At 38.5% G+C, this 24,368-nt stretch overlaps 1 protein-coding gene across 4 annotated transcripts in view; it reads left to right on the top strand.

Moving 5' to 3' along the window:
- Positions 1-24,368, top strand: part of USP10 (ubiquitin specific peptidase 10) — a 72,525-nt gene that overhangs the window by 20,108 nt on the left and 28,049 nt on the right. Inside the window, exons 2-5 of one of the 4 annotated variants that reach the window (XM_050923251.1) lie at positions 1,099-1,167; positions 8,612-8,657; positions 10,468-10,554; positions 12,531-13,556. In XM_050923251.1, coding sequence (XP_050779208.1) covers positions 1,099-1,167; positions 8,612-8,657; positions 10,468-10,554; positions 12,531-13,556 — 1,228 coding nt within the window. Of the gene's footprint in view, positions 1-1,098; positions 1,168-8,611; positions 8,673-10,467; positions 10,555-12,530; positions 13,557-24,368 lie in introns of all 4 variants that reach the window. The other 3 variants (XM_050923250.1, XM_050923253.1, XM_050923252.1) reach the window with 3 other exon arrangements.

Here is a 24,368-nt window from a genome sequence, read left to right as displayed (position 1 = left end):
CTCAGATAACTTTTTATGTAACACAACTCCAGACTTGGATATGTACATTTCTGGATGGCCAAGAGGATTTATCAGGAGCATGGGTAGGCGTTGGTACCGTTGTTGTTCATCTGGGTTTTCTGAGGGAGGTGTGGATGATGTGGGAGGGTTTCACTGTTGCCATTGGAAGTTGCTGAGGAAAAGCACCTAGTCAAATTCTTTGTGGCAACATCACCATTTTTTTGGGCCCTCTCTGGCCATCAACAACAATTTCTGTGGCTACTTTGTCTGATGCATTGTATCCTCTTATATTTCTAGACATTGAAAACTAGTCTCTTCCAGTCCTCTACCTATTTCCTCAGTTTGTTCAAATTCCCAGTCTATCTTTTAATAATATAAACTGTGCCAATGACCTTACTTTGCATCATCTATATATTTGGACACCATTCAACTAGTTCCACATCCTAAGCCATGGTCCACACTGCCAACTTATGTCAGTATAACTGTGACACTCAGAGGTGTGGATCTGACCCCTGCGTAGATAGTGCTATGTCTCATGTTGACATAGCTCCTGCCTCTTGGGAGGTGGAGTGTCTAAGCCAGCGGAAGAAGCTCTCCCATCGGCTTAGATAGTGTCTTCACTAAGTGCTACAGTGGATCACTGTAAGTTTAGACTGGTCCTGAGTCTCTGAATAGGATTGGACCCAACACTGAGCCTTATGAAACCCAATTTGTTAGACAGTTTCATGGGGATTTTGTGTCATTTACTATGTGAATTTTCTGTAAATTCTAAATTCATCTTTCTTTTTTTAACATTAAGACCTGTAGTGATGGGAGCCTTCTGTAAAACTGTCAGTGTACACTGGAGTCCCAGTTACTAGTGGGAATTGTAAGAAAAAGCTTGTTGTAGACAAGGCTATAAAAATTAAGTAACTTGCTCAGGGCAACAGAAAGGAATCTGAAAGAGAGCAGGGATGCAAAGATAGTAGTTTTAGTTCCCACTGCCATGCACAAAGCTTTAAAATGTCACTGCTCTTTTAAAAATAAATCATTTTACCTTTAATTTGCTAATGAGACAAAGTGTAAATCCTCATATAACAATGTGTTTTCTTTTTTTAGTATATCTTTGGGGAGTTCAGCCCTGATGAATTTAATCAATTCTTTGTGACTCCTCGATGCTCCGTTGAGGTAAGAACTATGTTTTAGTGTTTTACCTGAGGATGACGTGATGCATATTGTGTTACACAAATGTAGTAGGTTTACTAGTATATAATTAAAAAAACAACAATCAATGTTGTTTTTATTGTTCACTTGTGAATTAACAAAATTCAGTTGTACACTGTAGAGCTCCTTAGAATATAATTTCAATTTGCATTCATATTGATCGCACACTAGTTGCTTTCTCCTGCAGTTCTTTTCCTGTCCAGCTATATGGCAGCTATAGTCCCTGTTAAGCAATGGTCTCTTATTCTGTCCTTACTCTACACTAGAGTCAGTGTCTGAAATGTGGAGAGAAGGATCCTGGCTTCTTCTTTCTCCCTTCCTCATTGCTGGGATATCTGCAATTGTAGTGATTGCATGCTGGAGTTGGAAAGGAAAGATCTGCTCAGTGGAACGAGCAGCTCTCTTTAATTAACTTTTCAGTGATGGACTTAGTACCAACTTTTTCAGCAACATTCCTGTTTGTAGGTGAGATCCCAGATCTCTTGAGCCAAAGAGGAAGAGTAGAGCTCTCACTACAGTGCCTGGTGTAGCTTTCTGCCTCCTGGTAGCTGTTATCTCGAGTAGATCCCAGGCTTTGTACTCTTTGGATTCATACCAAGGGTAGCACTGGAGAGTGAAAGGAGGTATCTTTTGGGTCCTGTCGGAAAGACCAAGAACCTCCAAGATCCCTGTATGACCAAACCTGGCCTAAAGGTAAAGGTCACAAAGAACAAAACTGAGAAAGTGATAAATACTTTAAATATTCACTTCTCTCTTCTGACGCTCTTCTTCTCTCCAACACAAAACAAACCCTCAATTGCATGTAAATGGGAGGAAAATCCTCCCTCTCCCCCGAATGAATATATTTATAAAGTAAGCTCTGTTGTCAATCATTAATGTGTTTTACTAAGGTTCTACTGTAGTATTTTGATTTTCAAGTTCTTTGTGGCATACAGAAATTCACTACCTCATTGCTTTTCAAGTTCATGGGTGTATAGCTAACAACCCCGGTAGCTTTTCATATTGGTTGCATGAAGGATGTGAAGGATACTAGAAGAAGAGGATGAGGAAAAATAGGTTGGAGGAAGACATGCAAAGGGTAGGGGAGGAAAGCAAAAAAAGGGGCGGTGAGGCCAGCATGAAGAGAACGTAACAGGTAGGTAGTGACATCCTGCTTTTGTGAGTAAGGTAAAGCTATATACAAATGTTTCTGCTGCCAACAGACTGGAGAAAACAAATTCATTTGCTGGATTCACAAACACCAAATAGTTTGTCCTTTTACCACAAAAACAAGTTTTAGATTAAAATATAGTTTCCACAGCGTTGGAGAACACCAGCCTGGAGTGATGCATGACTGTCTCTTCTGTGAAGACTGGGCAGGAGTACAAAATATTTGTTACTGCCGAGTTCTTTCTGGTCTAATCTTCTACTTCCTCCGCCTTAGAGCACACCAGCAGGAGCAATATTCCTATATCCTTGGCAGTGGGTGGATAGAAAGAATAAAGGGAAACATATAGTGCCTTTTGCTACAAGCTAGTTATGAAGTTGACAAATACACATGATTGGTACTCCAAACTCTGCTCCAAAAAAAAAGGAAAAAAAAGAAGTTATCAGGACTTCCTTGCTTCTCTCATCAAGCTTCTTGATTGGAGGTGAGAGCGCCTCCAAAGGGATAAGAAAAAATATGCGCACTCCTCTGCTTTCATTTTGAGCCCTTGATAGCTCTTATGGCTTGCTAGTGTCTTAAATCAGGCCTTTTTGTATTGTCCTGAAGTTGAACTGTGGAAAACATAACCCTTCCGTCGTACTCCAAATTTGGCCCTTTAGAACTCTCCCTCAAAGCTGCCTTTTGATGCTCAAGTTTACTGAAGAAGTATGGGAGTATCTTCTAAGAACTCTAGCTAAAGAAGGAGCAGAAATGTTCATTAGGGCTCCTGGTGAAGTATCTGAAGCCTTAGTACACTGGTATCCCTGTGGTTTGCAAGATTTAGCTGACAGACTTACGTTGGAACTGTGATTTCCTCAGTGTGCTCACCATCACTTGGAGTGATAAGCAAAGCACATTCTGGTAGAACAGAGGAAACTGACAGAGGCGCCCAATGGGGCAGTCGTGAAGAAGCTTACATGTGGGGTAGAGTGCGAGTAACCCCAGCTAGTGATGTGTCCTTTATCAGCTGCCTTCAACCCTCCACTGTGCCGCTTTTCTCCTGCACATCACTGTGTGCCTTCTCCACTCATCCATGAAATTAAATAAGGTATCCCAATTTTGAGGAACCCCAATTTATTGAAAAACAGATCATTTGAGTCATGATATAATTTCCTGTTTTATGTAATTTTACTCTGGGTGGTAGTGAATCATTTCAAACTACTGATGGTGAGGGAAATAATTAGTTAGGAATAATTTAGAATGGATTTCATAATTTAACCCCCCCCCATTTTATTTTCTCTCTTTATTTCGAAAGTTGCATTTTCTTAAGCCACTTTTAAAATTAGTGATAAAGAAGATAAAAGCATTAATCATAAAGCTTACTGTAAATCACAACTGAACATAGACTTTTGCAAAGCAAATCTGTTTTGCCTTGACCATGGAAGGAATGTGGGCTGAGCGTAGGTGAATTGCAAAAATGCAGTAAAATTGAAATCTTTCAGCACTTCATTGAGAATTATGACTTTATAATCATAAATCATCTTGGATTCTTTTGATAATACAAAGATAAATTTTCAAACTTGGGTGCATACAGGTAAGTACCGTATATACTTGATCATAAGCCGGTTTGTTTATAAGCCGACCCCTCTCTCCAAGATGGATAAGTAAAAATGGAAATTTTTTATGACCTGTTCATAAGCCGACCTTATAATTCAGGGGTCAGCAAACTTTGGCTCCTGGGCCATCAGGATGAGCTGTTGGTGGGCTGAGATGGTTTGTTTACCTCAAGCATCCGCGGGCACAGAGGTAAACCTAAGTAAACAAAGTGTCCTGGCCCTCCAGCTGCTTACCCTGACGGGCTGGGACAACAACTGGTGGGGAAATGTTTTGGGGGGAGAAGCTGGGGGTCAGCGGAGTAACACCTGTGCCCACCCCCACATGACCCCGCCCCTAGCCCGGGACCCCCACACTCTCCCCATTCCTTCCCACCTTATCTGGAGAGGGCCAGTGGAGGATGTTTCTGTCCTGGTCGGATCTGCTCTGGCAGGCTGACCAGCGTGGCTGCAGCGTTTTCCAGCGGGCTGGGCCGGGCAGCGTGGCCACAGCATGTTCCAGCGGGCTGCGGCCGGGCGGCGTGGCTGCAGCCTGCCAACCCTGGAGCTGCTCCTTCAGTGGCTGGGGGGAGAGCAGTGTGGCCAGAAGTGGAGAGATTCTGGCCCTACCTCTTCCCTTCTGTCTCTGCTGGCTGTGCTGCCTCTCCGTGCTCCCTCTGTTGGGGGCGGAGGGGCTGTGTCCCACCTCTCCCTCTCTATACCCTTTCATAAGCCGACTCCCTTTTCTGGTGCTTCCCTTTTTTACCACCCCCCCCCAATCAGCTTATGAACGAGTATAAATCTGTCATTACAAATCTAAGTGCAGATTCAGATACTTTAATCAACAGTTGGGAGCTTAAAATTAGGCACTTCAAACTTACATGCCTAAAATATATTTAAGATTTAGACATAGAGGTTACTTTACTAAAACCTTCATAATAGCTTGAACAACATGAGCATTGGCCTTGAAAGAGTAACTATATCAGATATTTTGACTTAATACTTTTTGTGAGTGAGACAGTTTACTCTTTTATTTGACTGTGGAATAGAATTTGAACATCTGTCATGCTTTGTCCATTTGTATTTGTTTTGTCACCGAGCCCTGTAGTTACTCAAAGATCTAGAAAGAGTGCGTATATTTTTTTTTTCTGTTTTGCTAAGCCACATTCTGTTTTCTACTTTACTCTTTATCTTCCTGTTCTCCACCCATTCATTCTCACTTCCATCCAAGAAGGGATAATGTTTATAGAGCTAAAAATGTCTAAAATATGAATAGATCATTAGGAATACAGAAGTCTCAATACTTTTTTTTCTGTTACTGTACCTAAAATAATTTTACATGATAGTATACAAGAAAGTATTTTATGTTTTAATTGTTTAAAGAAAATAGAAAGGATCAGTTTCAGTGGAGAAATGTTTGTGACATTCTAAGGTCAGAACCATTAGCATTTAGGACAATGGTACCAGTTATCTGCATAGCAGCTTGTCCTGTGTTTTCAGTGGCAAGCTTGAAGGCTTGATTGCTTTTATTCAGAGGGGGGAGAATATGGGGAGAGGCTGGGAAGAAAGAGACAGCCAGTCTACACAGCAAACACTGGTTCAAACAAAGGAAGACATATATCTGCTTGTTTGAATAGCTTAGATTTGATTTGCTTTTACAGTTGAGCACAGTTTGAACCTTCACAGGGAGGATTCAGGGAACATGTGTACAAATAATTAAATGAAAATGCACGCAGCAAAAAATAGATTCCCTAGTTCTACAAAAAAGAATTTATTTTAATTATCCCAGCTAGCTCATCACCAAAGAGTTTTCTAGTAAAATAGACTTTTAATTTTTTTTAAGTTAAATAAGGATTTATTTTCCCTGCCACCATTTAGAATATTGCTGAGGCTCAGCCATAGATTCCATGACATAGATTACTTTACTTAGTAATTATTTTATTTTATCAATTTCAGGGTCAGTTTCTGACAGTTGAGAGTTTTTCTTTCTTCCTTACTCTCCAACATCTCATTGGCTCCTTAGGGATTCCACCCACTTATCTCTTCCTCCTGTCTAGCACAAACTCCTTATGTTTCAGCAAGTTCCTCCCAAAACTTGAAGATGCTTCCCCTGAGTCCTCCAGTCATCTATTCTTTCCTCCCTCCTCTTCAATAGCTGTTTGAGACCACAAAGTGAGGTAAGATTTCATGTCAGTGCTGCCAGTAGCGCACTGAGGACACCCAGCAGTACATCTCATCCATCCCATAAAAGGTATCTGGACCCATTTATCAAAATGGTGCAAAACCACATGATCCGGTTAGTTCGTCACTAAGTCTAGATGAACAAGAGAGCACCATTGTGCAAAATGCCTTTCACTTTCAGTTTGCTATAAATTTCAGCCCTCCTTCTGAGGAAAAAAGATCTGGCCATCATGATCCTTTCATTATCTCCAAACTGGAGTACTATATCGGGGCCAAAGATGAAACTGATGCAGAGGTTCTAGTTTGTGAAAAATGTGTCAGTTTTACTTCTCAGTGAGCTGTCACTGATTCCCAGTCTGCTTCCATTGCCAAATCAAGACCAGTGAGCCTGACCTTCAAAGCCAGACCCTGTATGTTATCAACCAAATCTCCTCTCATGAGCCTTCAAGACAGCTGTTCTTCCATGGAACAAAGCAGTTTATAATGTCCAGGGCAGAATATATGAGAGCAGATTAAGATATTCAGCTGTGGAATGAACTTCCGGAGGAGTCTAAAGTTGGCCACCCTCAGAGGACATAGCAAGAGCTTGCTGGTAAAGAAAGCTTTCCTAGTATAATCAAAATTATTTTATTTTTAAAGTATATATCTCCATCCAGAACCTCCTATAACCAGAAAAAAAGAACAGAAGACTTCATGAGGCTCCACTAAGGAACTTGCTATGCAGATCTAATTTAGCTGGAAAGCACATGTATAATGTGATTATGGATGCTGTAGAAAATCCTAAGATTTCTTGAAGCATAGTGGGTTTCAAGATCAATGTATGCCTATACGTTTGGGACTCAGTTGGGTCCCCTGCTCAGTGACGCATTATGTGTCTACAGACCACCAGGCAAGCTTTGTGGAAGAAGCTAAAGAGCAATATGAAATTTAACACCACATGGAATGTACTATAGGTGCAAAGCTTTAGTATATCTTACTTTTTGATGTGAAATATTTATCGTAGAATTTATTTATCCTTTAATTTCAGCATATTTAAGGTAAACTAATATGTAGGCAATTATACTTTTTTTTTTTTAATGTAACTAGTGAAAGAGTTACATTCGTTCACTAGCTCCAGGTAATGGAACCTACATTTTATACCAAAGTGCTTGATTCTCTATCCAGACAGTAACCATGGTGGCACTATTTAGACTGGCAGTGCAAATCTAGTAGTCTTCATTTTGCTATAGTGAACAGGCTAAGATGATCCAGACTAGCTGCTTTAAATTTTGCTGTATTTTTAAGCAGAGTGTTTACAACTCTTCAAAGGCAATACTACTTGTGGATAAAACAGAGGGCTTGGAGTCAAAAGGCCTGGGTTCTATTATGGCTCTGCCACAGGTTTCTGTTGTGAATGTTAGCAAGCTATTTAATCTCTTTGTCCTTCCATCCCTTAATTCTTGGTATGTTTTTGCTGTACTCAGAGAATCCTGAAGTGAACTGGAGGACAGCTCATGTTTCTAGAGCAGGGGTGGGCAAACTATGGCCCACGGGCCAGATTTGGCACACCAGCCATTTTAATCTGGTCCTTGAGCTCTTGTTGGGGAGCGGGGTCTGGGGCCCCACTCTGGCGCTCCAATCGGGAAGCAGGGTCGGGGGCTGTTTGACGCGGCTCTTGGAAGCAGCGGCATGGCCCCTCTCCAGCTCCTATATGTAGGGGCAGCCAGGGGGCTCTGCTCTTCACGCTGCCCCAGGCACCGCTCCTGCAGCTTCCATTGGCCAGGAACCGTGACCAATGGGAGCTGCGGGGGCGGTGCCTATGGGACAGGGCAGCGTGCAGACTGCCTGACTGCACCTCTGTGTAGGAGCTGGAGAAGGATATGTTGCTGCTTCTGGGAGCTGCTTGAGGCAAGTGCTGCCCTGAGCCTGCACCCCTGAGCCTCCACCCCACACCCTAACCCCCGCCCCAGCCCTTATCCTCCTCCCGCCCTCCAAACTCCTTGATCCCAGCGCGGAGCACCTTCCTGCATTCCAAATCTCTCATTCCTACCCCACAGTGCACACCCCCAGCTGGAGTCTGCACCCCTTCCCGCACCCCAGCCCTGATTCCCCTCCTGTCCTCCGAACCCCTCGGTCCCAGCCCAGAGCACCCTCTTGCACTTCAGAGCTTACACCCCAACCCCAATTTTGTGAGCATTCATGGCCTGCCATGCAATTTCTATTTGCAGATGTGGCCCTGGGGCCAAAAAGTTTGCCCACCCCTGTTCTAGAGTTTGTAACTCAAGGTGATGGTAGTCTTTATCTCTCATCTCTGATTATGGTAAAGTAGTCTCTGTAGAGTGTCAAACTACAATGTGTAGGGATGAGTGTGTGTATATATAGAAATATAAGTTCAAGACAGCACTTAGGACAATTGAATATAAAGTGTAATTTTGAAATGATCAAGGTATTTCTAATTAAATTAATATAAAATGTTATTTTTAAAGAGCTGTTTTGCCTATCATTAAGTCTTATTTTCTTTTCTTTGCAGCTTCCTCCATACAATGAAACAGTTTCTTGTGGTGTTAAGTCCACAGGTGAGCGTCATGATGGTAAGAAATCATTCCTTTTATTTTCTTCCCTTTTATTAATTTTTTTTTCAGGGTGTGGGGCTCTCCCCATAATGTCCTGATATAGTAGATTGTCTTTAAATTAGTCCAGTTCAGGTTGATTAACATGTGTATATATATGTGCATGTGTTTGGCAGGCTGCTTTTTCATACTTGCTAGCCCATTGAAATCTACAAGAATGTTTGAGAATCTTGTTTTAACATTTTTCTGTAGCTAACTGTGGTAAGTGTGCTCGCTACTTCACTGTGGTAGCTTGTGCTCTAACAATGCCATTAATTTCTTGTTGAAGCTTTTAGAATTCAGTTGAAAAAATTGCTTAGGGCTAGAGCTTAGTATGGAGTTCTTACTCAAGGAGCAACTAAAATAAATAGCTTGGATAGCACTTAACCATCTGTGGACTTTTACTGCCCCCTCTGTAAAAGTCTCAACACCAGTATTTTTTGACAGTTGCAGCCTGAAGATGACTCTGAGAGCAGTGTTCTGCTTAGTGTTCAGCATGACGTTCTGTTTCTATGTGGCTCAGCTGTTTTTCTGGAAAATCCTTTTTTGGAGGGAGTGAGAGAAAGTATGACTCGCAATGTGAAAATGTGTTACCGAGCTCTGATTTAAAGCAGTAATGGTCACTGTTTCCCCTCACATGCATACTTTTCCCCCACATGTTGAAAAGGAAAAAAAAACCTGTCAGGTTTCATAATGATACAATGTTTCATATTTACATAGCACCTTCCAGCTTAGGATTTCAATTCTTTATAATAGTCTGCATAGTACTTCTACAAAGTAGATAAATATTGTCATTTTACAGCTGAGTTAACAAAGTTGTAGAGAAGTTGAGACTTGTCCAAAGGTATTTGGGAAGCTTGTGGCAAAACTGGGAATAGAATCCAGATCTCCTTTAGCTAAAAATATATTTGATGTTTGTTTTAAATTTGGCACGTCATTAGTGCAGCATTTGGAATAGCCATTAAAATTTTCTAGAAGAACAAAACCCACAAGGTAACATTAGGGAAAGCATAAACATAAAGATAAGTCATTGGACATAAATTTCAGATTTTGGTGACTAAACTTAGATTCCTAAACAAAGATTCAGGGTACCTAACTAATGTGGTGCTGAGCAACAACTCCGTCTAAAGTCAGTGGAAATTGTGAGTGCTTAGCACCTTTGGAAATCTGGTAAATTTTTTGTTTCAGGTGCCTAAATATGAATTTAGGTGTCTGACTTTAAATGCCTAAGTTTGGAATAGGGATGATTACCCAAATGGCTTTCTGTATGGTTTAGCACAAGCTATATAGAAAGTTGGTTTCTGCAAATGTTTTTCAGATCCTGCTCAAACTCTAAATCCTCCCTTCCTCCCTCCCCTGAGATTGGTTAATGATGGCAAATCTAACTTTGCCTGAAAAATGTCTGTCTTAACAAACCTGCACTGTAATGTGCCTGCATAGTATCATAGTTATGGCTGCATAAGAAGCAGTTGAAACTAAAATGGAAAAAAATTCCTCAGGCAAAGTCTTGTTAGTAACATTGAGACGACCTATTGATCACATAACCATAGTATAAAATGTTGCTGTTTTTATGGTATAATAATATCTACAATGAATGGCTGGAGGAGCTGTTGATGCATATTATGAATAATTGCATTTAGCTAAAAAGCTGCATGATACACAGTGCATACTAATTCTTAATACGCATTCACAGCTTTCATTATAATGCATTGACATGATACATTGTAACATCTTCAAAGGGTATCTTGTCAATGTGCAGTATTCTTCATACCTTCAGGTGCATCCATTTCAATCCATGCAACAATAGATCCTCGAAACACCACGGAATGGATTGAAACAAAGGTGGCTGGAAGCAAAGTGGAAGGTACAAAAATAACCATAAAAGAAAGTTGGTCTCTTTTTCATATTTTTCTTTAAAAGGGCACTAAATACAATGTTAAAACAAATGAAATTCTGTTGTAACTAGTGGCAGTGTGAAAATGAGTGTTATGACCCGACCTTCACAGTTCCTGTAAATAAGAGGTATTTCAGGGATTTGATTTAAAGAAGGAGTAAAAGTCTTAACTCCTTTTTGGTTGATTTTATTCACTTTACAGTTATTGTAAAGTAAATATTTTTTCTTACTGCAGTTTGGCTATAGGTAATAGATTTAAATTCCTTTGCTAATAATCCCCTGGTTTGCGGGATCAATAGCATGTGCAATTTTGCTCCAGACTATAAAATAGCATACCAAGTCTTAGTCCAAAAGCAATTTTTTCTAATAAGAATTTAGGAAAAATCCTTTGCTTGATTGGTTTTAAATTTTATTAAGTTTTAATTAGGGATTGGAAGATTTCAACAGATATTAAGAAAAATACACAATTTATTCCTCAAACTTAAAAATACTGTGATTGGCATCAACTCTGTTATGCTCTTTTGGATAAAAACAAGTGTTAATGACACTGATACACTCATTAACGTGGATCTGTTGAAATGCCGTGTGCACAAATAAATTACACAAAATGGTCTTATCCTGTTAGCAAATGTATAGGTAAACTAGATGAATCTGAAGATGTAAAGATTAGTGCGCCATATTATACGTATTTATTTTGAAATAGTGATCAGTGTTGTTTGAACAGGAATTTTGTAGGAAAAGGATGATCTGAAACTCACTTTCTAGCAACACTTTTTTTACCTTTTGCAAAACAGAAAACAAATATTTTCAAGCTCATGGAAGCAGTAATAGCTGTACAATAGAAAATCATGCAAAATTGTTTTCTGATTAAATATTAATGAAAATTTGTCCTGGGAATTTATAAAATTCATGCTGTTTTTTGAATTTTAGTATCTTAATTACATTACACCCCTATTTAGTATTCATGACAATTTCTGTCACAGTTATACACTTTAAATGTCAAGGCAGCCTGAGGCATGTAGTGTTACTAGTTTTTGTAATCTATTAATAAAATATATATGGTGGTCACTTAAGTTCCATACACTCGCAACATACAGTTCTTTGATATCATGTTTAAACAGGAATTTAATTAGGGTTTTACATGTAAAAAATCATGACTATAGCAGCATTTTGGTAGATTTCAGTCTATTATGAGAATTTCTTTTCATTTCTTGAAAGTTATGAAATTATTGAGGTAAACTTATTTCTCATTGTTTATATACTCACCTTCAATCAATTTATATTTTAAATGTAATATGTCTGGCTTTGATCTAGTCACATTAGTTGTATTTCTTGTGACACATAAAATGTATATCATATCTTTTTTTATTAAGTTGCTGATAAATTTTGGATTTCCAAAACCTGAAATTGTAACATTTCCAGTTAATTAGAATGTAAAATATCATTCTGCCATTTGTGAGTTGTCTTAAATATTCTTAAATAAAAAATCTTATCAGTTGCAAAGGTGGATTTTACTTTACTTTTGGCAAAGTGCAGTTTATAGACTTATTGTCATAGAAAATAAGACCTTCTTTAAAGATGTTCAGTACTATGAAAAAGAACACTCTATGTTCCTCATGCTGCCGTTGAATCCAAGCAGACTCCATATGGCTGAAAGGGTACAACTGTGTTTATTGCAAGATCTGTGCCCAGATTTTCTTAAACTGAAGTCCTGTGAAGTACTCTGTGTTGCAGGAAAACTTTGATACTCTTTGCATCCTCATTTCATTTTAAAGTCTTTTAAAACCATCCTTTTTCAAGATACAAATGGACATTGAGGATGATTTTTGTTTTTATGAGGAATGTCATTTATACTTATGTTTCAGGGAAACAGACTTGTCTGTTACTAATTTTGTATCTTTGTGACTGGACTTTACTAACAGAGGTTTTTAATTTATTTTGTCCAGGGGAGGATTATCGGAGAATTGAATTTGGTGTTAATGAAGTTATTGAGACAGAGTCATCTGTGCTGAATAACAATGACTACAGTATTTCGAGCACTCTGAATCCTCAGGCTCCAGAATTTATTCTCGGTTGTGCATCAACTCAGAAAACCCATGATGACATTCTTAATGAAACTAACTTCAACTCCATAGACTGCCAGTTCACTGATCCTGCCCTTGCTCTGGATAGCGGTTCTAATCCTGAAAATGATAGCTTATCTGGGGGCCTTGGACAACGGGAGCGTAAAAAGAAGAAAAAAAGACCACCTGGATACTACAGTTATTTGGAAGATGTCAGTGATGGCATTGTTCCTGCAGAGCCTCTTGTAAATGGCCATGCAAATTCATCAGGACTGAATAGTATAAGCACAGAAGATACGGAACTTACAGGAGACAGACCATCATCAGCCTCACCAAGGACTTGTAACAGCCCTGAAAATTCTGTGGACTTCATTAGTGAAGCTGTGTCTGATGATTCTGTTTCTAGTGTATTAGACAATACCAGGACTGCAGGGCAGCCTGAGATATGCAGTGTTACCAATTCTGAACAATTCTGCATCTCCTCAGAGGCTGGCAGAGATAGCCCTTTAAGGACAGCTGTTGTAGAACCTTATGATGGTACTGATACTACTGAAAATCTTGGTGTTACAAATGGACAAACACTTGAATCATCTGGTGATGGCACAGCTGCCAATGGGGTAGAATTGCACACTATGGAAAGCACTGATTCAGACCAAGCTAAGCCTGAAGATGTTTCACCTACTACTGAGGCGACAGCCCCAGTTTCAGGATCAGTCCCTGTTAATCAGCCTGCAAAATCGTGGGCTAGTCTTTTTCACAATTCCAAGCCCTCTGCTTCCACATCTGTGGCCTGTGTTGAGACTAAGTGTACCCCTCCTGCCACATCTACTCTGGTCCCTGAAAAACAGGTTGAAGTCAAAGAGGGACCTGTTCCAGTTTCAGAGGATCCTGTAGCCATAAAGATTGCAGGTATAGTTAACAGACCCTAGAGTGGACATTCTGGTAGAAGAGTAACACATTTTGCCTTAAAACAAGAGTGTACAGTGTTGAAGGAGAGAAGAGAGACGCTTGTGTTAATGCCAGATTAAGGTTGATTTTAATTAAACAATTCCAAAAATTAATGTAGTTATAAAGTGGGTAACTATTTCAACTCTGTCCTTTGAATAAACATTGCAATAATGTAATATTATATGATCATGCAACAAAAATACAGTAATATAAATGCTACATATAAGCATCTAAAGCTACATGAGGCGTGGTTTAAATTTAACAGCACAGAGTTTAATTTAACTGTCTTACTGGAGGAGCAGTTTAGAAAAAAAGTGTTTGCTTTCTGTTGAACTGTTTGCTAAATAGTATGTCTCATCGTCCAGTGTTTGTGGTCCTGTTATAATGCATACATTCAAGGGAAGAGTGTTCAGATTGCTTATGTTAGAATTAAGAAATTCAGTTAATGTTAATATTTCAGCTATATCATTTCATTAATGTAATTCTTTGATTTTGTTTTATCCTTTTTAGGGCTGTCAAACGATTAAAAAAATTTACTGCAATTAGTTGCAGTTTTAATCACACTACTAAACTGTAACAGAATACCATTTAAATAAATATTTTTGGATGTTTTCCAATTTTCAAATTGATTAGTTGCAACACAGAAAACAAAGTGTACAGGGTTCAGTTTAAACTATTTTGATTACAAATATTTACACTGTAAAAATGATAAAAGAAATAGTATTTTTCAATTCACCTCATACAAGTACTGAAGTGCAATCTCTTTATCATGAAAGTGCAATTTACAAATGCAGATTTTTTTGGTCACATAACTGCACTCAAAAACAAAACTGAATAAAACTTTAGAGCCTACAAGTCCACTCAGTCCTATTTCTTGTTCAGCCAGTCGCTAAGACAAGCAAGTTTGTTTACAGTGATGGGAGATACTGCCTCCTGCTTCTTATTTACCGTGTCACCTGAAAGTGAGAACAGGTGTTCTCAAGGCACTTTTGTAGCCGGCATTGCAAGGTATTTACGTGCCAGATATACTAAATATTTGTATGCCCCTTCCATGCTTCAGCCACCATTCCAGAGGACACGCTTCAATGCTGATGGAAGCTTGTTTTAAAAAAAAAAATGTCCATTAAATTTGTGACTGTACTCCTCCGGGTGAGAATTGTATGTCTCTTGCTCTGTTTTACTTGCATGCTGCATATATTGCACGTTATAGCAATTTCAGAGGATGATCTAGCACATGTTCATTTTAAAAACACTTTCACAGCAGATTTGACAAAATGCAAAGAAGGTATACCGCTACCTTGATATAACGCGGTCCTTGGGAGACAAAAAATCTCACCGCATTATAGGTGAGACCATGTTATATCAAACTTATTTGCCCCTTCCCCCTGTTCCTTGTTCCCTGACCGCCCCCTCCAGAGACCCCCCTACCCATCCCCCCTGATCCCTGACTGTTCCACCCCCTGACAGGCACTTATTGGCAGCGGCGGGAAGCAGAGCAGCCCGGCCCCAGTCCGCTCCACTCCACCAGCTCCCAGCCACTGCGCTCCGCTTCCCGTCGTTGGTGAGTGCAGGGAGGTTGGGGAAAGGACGCCCCCCTATGCACTCACCGGCGGCGAGGTGGCACCAGCCCGCTCCACTCTGCCAGCTCCCATCTGCAGCACTCCGCTTCCTGCTGCTGATGAGTGTGGGTAGGTTGGGGAAAGGATGCCTCCCTGTACTCACCTGAGGCGAAAAGCGGAACACTGCGACTGGGAGCTGGCAAAGTGAAGCCGGTTGGGGCTGGGCTGCTCCGCTTCCGCCGCTGCTGGTGAGTGCAAGGGGAATCCCTTCCCCCAGGCCTCCTTCCCCGAGCGATATGCCTGGGGCCGGGGCGAGGGAAGCAGAGTGGGCTGCTCCTGGCCCCCCACTAATCCCCCGGGCCACTCTGGGACTGCGGGGTCCCCAAAAGTGCCCTCCCACAGCTCCTGCCCCCCAGGCCCTGAGGAGGGGGAATCCTGACCACCCCCAAGACCCTCTGCACCTTATCAAACCCCTGGCCTGGCCCGACACCCTTAACACAAGCTTTGCCATGTTATAACATGACCCAATATATCGCGAGTTTGCATATATTGTGGTAGAGGTGTACTGATGTTAGATTTCTCAAAATAGCTACAGCGCTTGACCCAAGATTTGAGAGTCTGAAGTGCTGTCCAAAATCTGAGAGGGACGAGGTGTGGCGCATGCTTTCAAAAGTCTTAAAAGAGCTACACTCCAGTGCGGAAACTACAAAACCCAAACCACCAAAAAAGAAAATCAACCATCTGCTGGTGGCATGTGACTCAGATGATGAAAATGAATATGCGTTATCAAGCAGAACCCAAAATCAGCATGGAAGCATGTCCCCTGGAATGGTAGTTGAAGCATGAAGGGACATATGAATCTTTATTGCATCTGGCACGTAAATATCTTGCAACGCTAGCTACAACAGTGCCTTTCGAATGCTTGTTCTCACTTTCAGGTGACATTGTAAGCAAGAAGCAGGCAGCATTATTTCCTGCAAATTGTACCCAACCTTGTTTGTCTGAGTGATTGGCCTACCAAGAAGTAGGACTGGGTGGACTTTGTAGGCTCTAAAGTTTTACATTGTTTGTTTTTTATTTTTGAATGCAGATTTTTTTGTATGTAATTCTACATTTGTAAGTTCAACTTCCATGATAAAGAGATTGCACTACAGTAATTGTATGAGGTGAATTGAAAAGTACATTTTTGTTTTTTACAGTACAAATATTTGTAAAAAAGAGAGCACTGTACATTTTGTATTCTGTTGTAATTGAAATTAGTATATTTGAAAATGTAGTAAACATCCAAAAATATTTAAAATAAATGGTATTCTATTGTTTAACAGTGCAATTAATCACAATTAATTTTTTAATTGTGCAATTAATTGCAATTTCTTTAATCACTTGACAGCCCCCCAAAAAAGAAAATTTAGTGTTTTTCAGTAAGCAGTCAAAACAACCCTACCTGCATTTGCGTGAATATGTAATCTCCCACATCTGGTGAGGCTTTCTTTAAACAATATAATAATAAAAAAAAAAAATCACCTCTTATTTGTAGCCAATGAACAGGCCTGAGCAAAAGCATAAGAAACCTCAGCCCAATGATACTTTGTGGGTAAAGATATAAATTATAAAAAAATAGGGGCTTTGTCCAGCAGTGCCATCGTATCCATAGCTATAGCGAAATACGGTAAAATATATGTTCTGGTAAAATTGAATAAGAATTTGCAAAATATGTAAAATAACCTAATTAATTGTCCTTCAAGTGACTCAGTCCATGGATATTTACTTTTCCCAAAACGTTGTCATGTGAATCTTCAAAGTAGAATGCCTTATGTAAAAATGCTTGCACAAAATCCTGTTGATATGCCATTAACCAATCTATAAGTAAACTGGAAACTAGTGTGCGGACAATTTCTAATGAAAGATTATCTGTATTTGGGAGTTTTCTACTCTAACTAGAAATTGACCGGGGGCTTTCTATCCCAAACCAGCAGGACTACTTGTGGAGGTAAATAGACTATTTTTTCCCTGTCATTAGTGGTTCTGTTTGAGGCTTGTAAGTAGTAGTCTCATTCACTAAAGATGCTTACAGTCTGTAATTTTACCTCCGGACCGGGGCAGATCCTACATGACTTATTCACCCATATAGTCTTGTTTGCTTACATGGAACTACTCACATGAGACGATCAGTGTTTGGCTCTTGAAATCTCATGGTACTGACCTAGCTCAGCTCTGCATTGCTTTTAAACTAGATTAGATCAGACATATTCAGAGTAGCACAGAAATGGCTGTTTAAAGAGAATGTCAACTTTAAAATTACACTACAGTCAATTTTTTCCTTAATGTTGTTGTAATACCTAAAATATTATAAGTGAAAGAAATTACAGGAACTGTTCTTTAGTTGATGTTGTTGATTTGAAAGCACTTCATGTTTTGTCATTTTCACTGTTTTCTCTGTATAGCCAGATACTATTTTTTCCTCTGCTTATATGTATCTTTCACCACCTAAGAGGAGAGAAAAATGTATTTTTTTGAAAATTATCATAAAACTACAAAGTTGGTAAAGGGGACGTAAACGGGTATAGTCCTTTAAATTACTTGTAATTTTTTAAAGTGATTGGATTACACTGACTAGATGTAAGCATCCAGCCATTGACTCAATACCAACATTGTTATTCATGAATTTATTTTATCACAAGATGCACTTATACTTTGGTTATATATTATTTGAGTTTTCTTACCCTGTTAGCTTTAAAATGTTATAAACTGCACTATCGGTAACAAGTTTAAAAATTATGAAGGTTATTGCTGTAGTAAAATGGTGAAGAACAATTTGACTTTGCCCTTTACCCCTTTGATTTAAAAGGCCATTGGAAAATATATATGTTCATTTTCAGGTTTGCAGTTAATTGTTTCTGAAAGGTTTTACAAATACTGTGGCTCTCGGGTCACAGGCAGCGGATGAGCATTAAGCTTTCATTATTTAAAAAGTTCATAAAAATGGTATCGTAAAATAGTGAGATTTAACATTTCTATTTTGTGAAACTGAGTTTTTTTAACTTTTATTTATTTCGAATTGAGTGAGTACTTTAAAAGGATAGCTGAGTTAAAAAACATTTTAAAACAAATTTCCTATTTTCAGTTGTTAGCAGCTGGAGTAAGTTAGAGCAGTCTTGGGGTTTCTCCATATGTTCTGTGGATCAGCTCTACATAGAGCTGCAATAAAAGCAAAGCCGCCTGTATGTACTTGATCAGCCAGACCATAGAATGTAGCCGAATGGGTGGTGGGGTACGTATGTCTGTCATTTACATACTTACATATACATACATTTAACTTTTTGTAATTTGTTAATACAAATAAATATATCAAAAATATGTACCAAAAACTTAAAAAAAAACAAAACCTCATGTCACTAAAATTTTAATGTTAAAATATTAAATTTTCTATTGATTTTTAGGTTCTCTAATTTAAAAAACACAAATCTGAATTTGGGGCCTAAATTGGCCTGATGGCATACCTTTAAATCTGTCATGTCCATCAGTCTAAAACTAACACAGTATTTCACATGCTTTGAGCTTAGTGGTTATAATTAGGTTCTAATATTTGTGTTAGGCTTTTATGCTTTTGCACAGTCTAATGTGGTGAGTTCTGGCTTTAGGGGGGGTAAGAGCATTTATCAGCTTATCACTTCATCTAACTGGGCCCGTTAGTGTTGTCATTTTACATTTTAAGTGATTTAAAGTAGCAGCGTTGTGCAATTTAATGAAAAATCCGGCCAACTTTAAAATTGTTATAATACCATAGGGTATTTACATAAGATTCTAAATACCTCTTATCTAAACAATGTATTATTCTGTCTAAAAAAAAAAAAAACAACTTTCTAAAAATCCTTTTATCAGTGATAGTGTACACACAAAAGAAGAAAAGTCTCTGGAACAAAGATTTTTAAATTGCACCATGTATGTGTACATGAGCCACCTAGTGTCATGTTCATAGACTCATAGGTCAGAAGGGACCAATATGATCATCCAGTCTGACCTCCTGCACAAAGCAGGCCACAGAACCCTACCCATCCACTTTTATAACAACCCCTAGCCCAGGACTGAGTCATTGAAATCCTCAAAAATTGGTTTGAAGACCTCAAGCTGCAGAGAATCCACCAGCAAGCGACCCATGCCCCACGCTGCAGGGGAAGGCGAAAAACCTCCAGGGCCCCTGCCAATCCGCCCTGGAGGAAAATTCCTTCCCGACCCCAAATATGGCGATCAGCTAAACCCTGAGCATGTGGGCAAGACTCACCAGCCAGCACCCAAGAAGGAATTCTCTGCAGTAACTCAGTTCCCATCCCATCCAACATCTCCCCGCAGATCGTTGAGCAGACTTATCTGGTGATAATCCAAGATCAATTGCCCAAATTAAACTATCCTATCATAACATCCCCTCCATATACTTATCAAGCTTAGTCTTTAAGCCAGATAAGTCTTTTGCCCCCACTACTTCCCTCGGAAGGCTGTTCCAGAACTTCACTCCCCTAATGGTTAGAAACCTTCGTCTAATTTCAAGTCTAAACTTCCTAATATCCAGTTTGTACCCATTCGTCCTCGTGCCTACATTAGTACTAAACTTAAATAATTCCTCTCCCTCCCTAACGTTAACCCCCCTGATATATTTATATAGAGCAAGCATATCCCCCCGCAGCCTTCTTTTGGCCAGGCTAAACAATCCAAGCTCTTTGAGTCTCCTTTCATAAGGCAGGTTTTCCATTCCTCGGATCATCCTAGTAGCCCATCTCTGGACCTGTTCCAGTTTGAATTCATCCTTCTTGAACATGGGACACCAGAACTGCACACAATATTCCAGATGGGGTCTCACCAGCGGCTTATATAACGGTACTAACACCTCCTTATCCTTGCTGGAAATACCTCGCCTGATCATGCAATAGCGAATATTGCTGTTAAGCCATTTTGTATCAGTTAGTACTAGGACTGTCAGTTAATTGCAGTTAACCTATGCAATTAACTCAAATTAATCCCAGTTTTAATCGCACTGTTAAACAATAGAATACTAGTTGAAATTTATGAAATATTTTGGATATTCTTCAGCATTTTCATATGTATTGTATTCTGTGTTGTAAATAAAATCAAAGTGTATAATATATTTTTTATTACAAATAAGGGGGAGGGATAGCTCAGTGGTTTTAGCATTGGTCTGCTAAACCCAGGGTTGTGAGTTCAGTCCTTGAGGGGGCCATTTGGGGATTGGTCCTGCTTTGAGCACGGGGTTGGACTAAATGATCTCCTGAGGTCTCTTCCAACCCTAATAATCTGAGTCTATGATTTGCACTATAAAAAAGATAAACAAAAGAAATAGTATTTTTCAATTCACCTCATAGAACCACTGTAGTGCAATCTCTTGGTCATGAAAGTGCAACTTTACAAATGTAGATTTGTTTGTTTTATTACATAACTGCCATGCAAATACCTGTTCTCACTTTCTGGTGACATTGTAAATAAGAACAGGGCAGCATTTATCTCCTTAAAATGTAAACAAGCTTGTTTGTCTTAGCAATTAGCTGAACAAGAAGTACGACAGAGTGGACTTGCAGGCTCTAAAATTTTACATTATTTTATTTTGGAATGCAGTTTTTTTTGTACATAATTCTACATTTGTAAGTTCAACTTTCATGATAAATAGATTGCACTACAGTACTTGTATTAGATTAATTGAAAAATTCTGTTTCTTTTGTTTACAATGCAAATACTTGCAATCAAAAATAAATACAAAGTGAGCACTGTACACTTTGTATTCTGTCTTGTAATATAAATCAATATATTTGAAAATGTAGAAATCATCCAAAAATATTTAAATAAATGGTATTCTATTGTTTAACAGTGCAATCGCGATTAATTTTTTTCAATTGCTTGACAGCCCTAGTTAGAACCAGTTACCCAAGATGAAAGGCCTTACCAGTCACTTTAACTTCCAACACCTCTGTTGCTTACATCAACAAATTATGTTGGTCTGAAGCTGTAATGGTCTCGGTGAACACGTAATAGATATGGTTATGGTGCTTCTTGGGGATCAGTTCTTCCACAGGCGCCTTTGTCTTCTGACTGTCATCTTACCACCTTTCCTGATATTAGAAGAAATGTGGGAACATAGACTTGTAGGTTAATTTTCCAACAAACTTTCATTCCATTAATTTTGGCAAGATTTATTTTCTTTACCAAAGTAAATAACTTATACTGCTGTATCGTTAAGTGAATTTACATTAAAATCTAGCTTTACACATACTGAATATCATTAGAATATTGTTACAATAGTTTAGTTTATTCATAGGCATTTTGAGACTAAGATCCCCATTCTTAAATTATCCTTTGCAGTCATTTTGAAGAATGAAATAGCAAGATTTTTAATAAATCTGTACTAATCTTCCACCAGGTGGGAGCAGAGACACATTTCATAATGTGTTTGTAATATAACAAAATAACAATATGATGATATTCCATTTTCTTTAGCAGCTTGGATTTTGAGAACTGTTTTTCAAAGGGAAGAGTTCACAGTAGAAATCACTCTCCAGTCAAAAGGAGACTGTTTTTAGTAACAGCTGGCTTAATTGTAATAAAGTGATTGTTGTAATATAGAGAGCTTCTGTATGCATACTGGCCATTCAACTGAGAATCTAAATACCTCATTAAAACTTATAAACACTGTGGTATTCTGATCTTATGGGAAGAGATAATCACTAATCTTGATTATTGGCTGCAAGCGCTGAAAAACTTTTTAAAACTTCGGATGTGAAATACATTCAAGTGGTGTTAGAGGGGTTGTATAAGTATATACAAATGTGTGTAAAATATTAAAAGAATTTCATTTTATTTTTTTGAATTCATCCCCTTTGCCTAGCTCTGCTGTGCTCCATTTCAGGCCCTGATTCTCTTTTTCCTAGGTGGACATAATTGACAGAATTAGTATTCAAACTTTTATTTCTGTCTTGTCATCTGAGTTCCCCGGAAGCTTTGAGAACATCACCCTCCCTCCATCTTGTGGTTCAAATCAGGAAATCTGGATTCTGTTTCTGACATTATCATAGATACATGTGTGACCTTGGTCAGGTCACTTTTTTGTACCTCAGTTTCACCAAAGGTTAAATGGGGACTTAGACCTCACAGGTGATTTGTGAGGTTTAACTTAAAGTTTGTAAAGTATTTTTACCTCAGATAGAAGATGCTGTAGTAGTGCCAAAGAATCATTGCATAATCTTTTAGGGCCTTTGTGATTTTTAACCCTCTGCTTTCTGGAAGAAGGTTCTATAAAGCTCAAACATGCCACTTGTTGAGTGAAGTAATTAATTTTGCTCCAAGGGCTGACATGGGCACAGCTACTGCCAGTCTAGGGGCACAATACTCAGGACTAGAAATGAAGAAGGCAGAGTTAGCCAGTGGGATGCCTTGGAAATGTGAAATTGAAATGTGTTTTCATATCACATCATAACTTATAGACACTGGTTTAATTTTAGGGTTGCTCGCAATTGTGGTCCTGCTGGGACTCTTTGTCCACCTGAATAGTATTTGCCATTGAAACTTTCAATATTCTTCAACTTGGGGTTGTAGTTAATCATAAGGAGGTGCATTCAAATCAATATTTAGTGGGTTTTTTTGAATTAAAAAAAGAATGCTAATTCTACCTAGATAGCGTCTATTAACTTATTTTGGATGGATAGAGGATATCCACTCTTGTTTTAAAGTGTCTATTTCTTTTCTTTTACTAGTATGTTAAGCTTTGAACTTGACCTCTTATTTAAAGGATGATATTGATTAGAGAGAATTAGAAATAGACGCATGTTAATACTCGATGAATTTTCTAGCAGTTGGATTGAAATCATAACAAGATTCTCAAAACTACACGTTTTAAAAACACTCTGAAACAAGTGGAATTTATTTGTCTAGATTGGTGGTTCTCCATTTTTTTAATACCATGACCCTATGTTAGAACATAAAAATTGTCAATCTCCCACCTATTTAGTCATAAAGAAAAGGGAAGAGAATGTTTGTAAACCCACTTCTCCCTTGCTGCACCTCCCTCAGGTTAAAGCAGAGTGTTTTTTTATTTCCTGGAGATGTTCTAGATCTAAACATTGTTTCCAAAGCCAACTTTGTGGCCACAAGAGGATGCTAAAGATCCTAGCATTACTGGTTGTTTTTTCAGTTTACTTCTGACTATAAGAAAAAAATTGTTTAATTTATGTTTAAAGAAGATAATGGTGAGGAATGAAATTAACATTTTTCACAAATTCCAAACTTCAATATTGATATTAGGATGGAACATTCTAGGACAGAGTCTTAGTTTAGCTTTTATATAAACTGAAAGTGTTTAGAGAATATCAGGAAGCATTTTTCCTAATTTACTGCTTTGAAACTTCGTTTTAATCTGATGTAGAAAAGAGGTGATATATTATCAGAATGGCAATTTCTTTTTAAGTATGGAAAGGTACTTTTTGAAGTGCAGATTGTTTGTTTTATAATAGATAAAATTCAGAGAGACTTGTACCAGCAATTTTAAGGTGCAACTTAAGAAAGCTTTAAGGGGAAGATAATGTATATAGCAAACACACTTAAATTAAATATTTAATCGTTTTGAAAAGCTTAAACATTTATAAATCATGCAGAATCAAAGTGTGATATATTTATACTTCCTTTTATTCCCCAATACAATATTTGTATATGATAATGTCTAAACTTTAAAAGCTAAAATCTTTCCTTCTAAACAATTTTTAGGGACCTTTTTGTTTCCTGCTGCCTCTTAAGACAATTGTTAATTGGATTGTTAAATCTTTCAACTGTTTGGTAGTTTCCAGTATGTGTTGTTATGATATGAACTAACTTGATGGTGAAAGTACTACATTAAAGTAGTAAAGAATAGTATTACCAACGAGGCACTGGATTTGAGGTAAAAAGACCTGGATTTTATTTGTGGTTCTGCCACTTACCTGTTGTGTGATTTTTGGGCAGGTCACTTCAGCTCTTTGTGCTTTCATTTCTCCTCCCACCCTTTGTCTCGTTTGTCTGTTTAGATATGCTTGCTGTGAACATGTTAGGTCAGATCTGCATTGAAAAGTTAGGTCGACTCAGCTATGTCACTCAGGGATGTGAATAATCCACATCCCATAGCAACGTAATTGTTCCTGGTGTAGACAGCATTAGGTTGATGGAAAAATTCATCCGTTGATCT

This window comes from Gopherus flavomarginatus, chromosome 14, assembly GCF_025201925.1.
Source record: "Gopherus flavomarginatus isolate rGopFla2 chromosome 14, rGopFla2.mat.asm, whole genome shotgun sequence".
In the NCBI taxonomy this organism is placed as follows: Eukaryota; Metazoa; Chordata; order Testudines; family Testudinidae; genus Gopherus; species Gopherus flavomarginatus.
The sequence above is the reverse complement of the archived record's forward strand: the minus strand, read 5'-3'. Positions and strand labels throughout refer to the sequence as shown.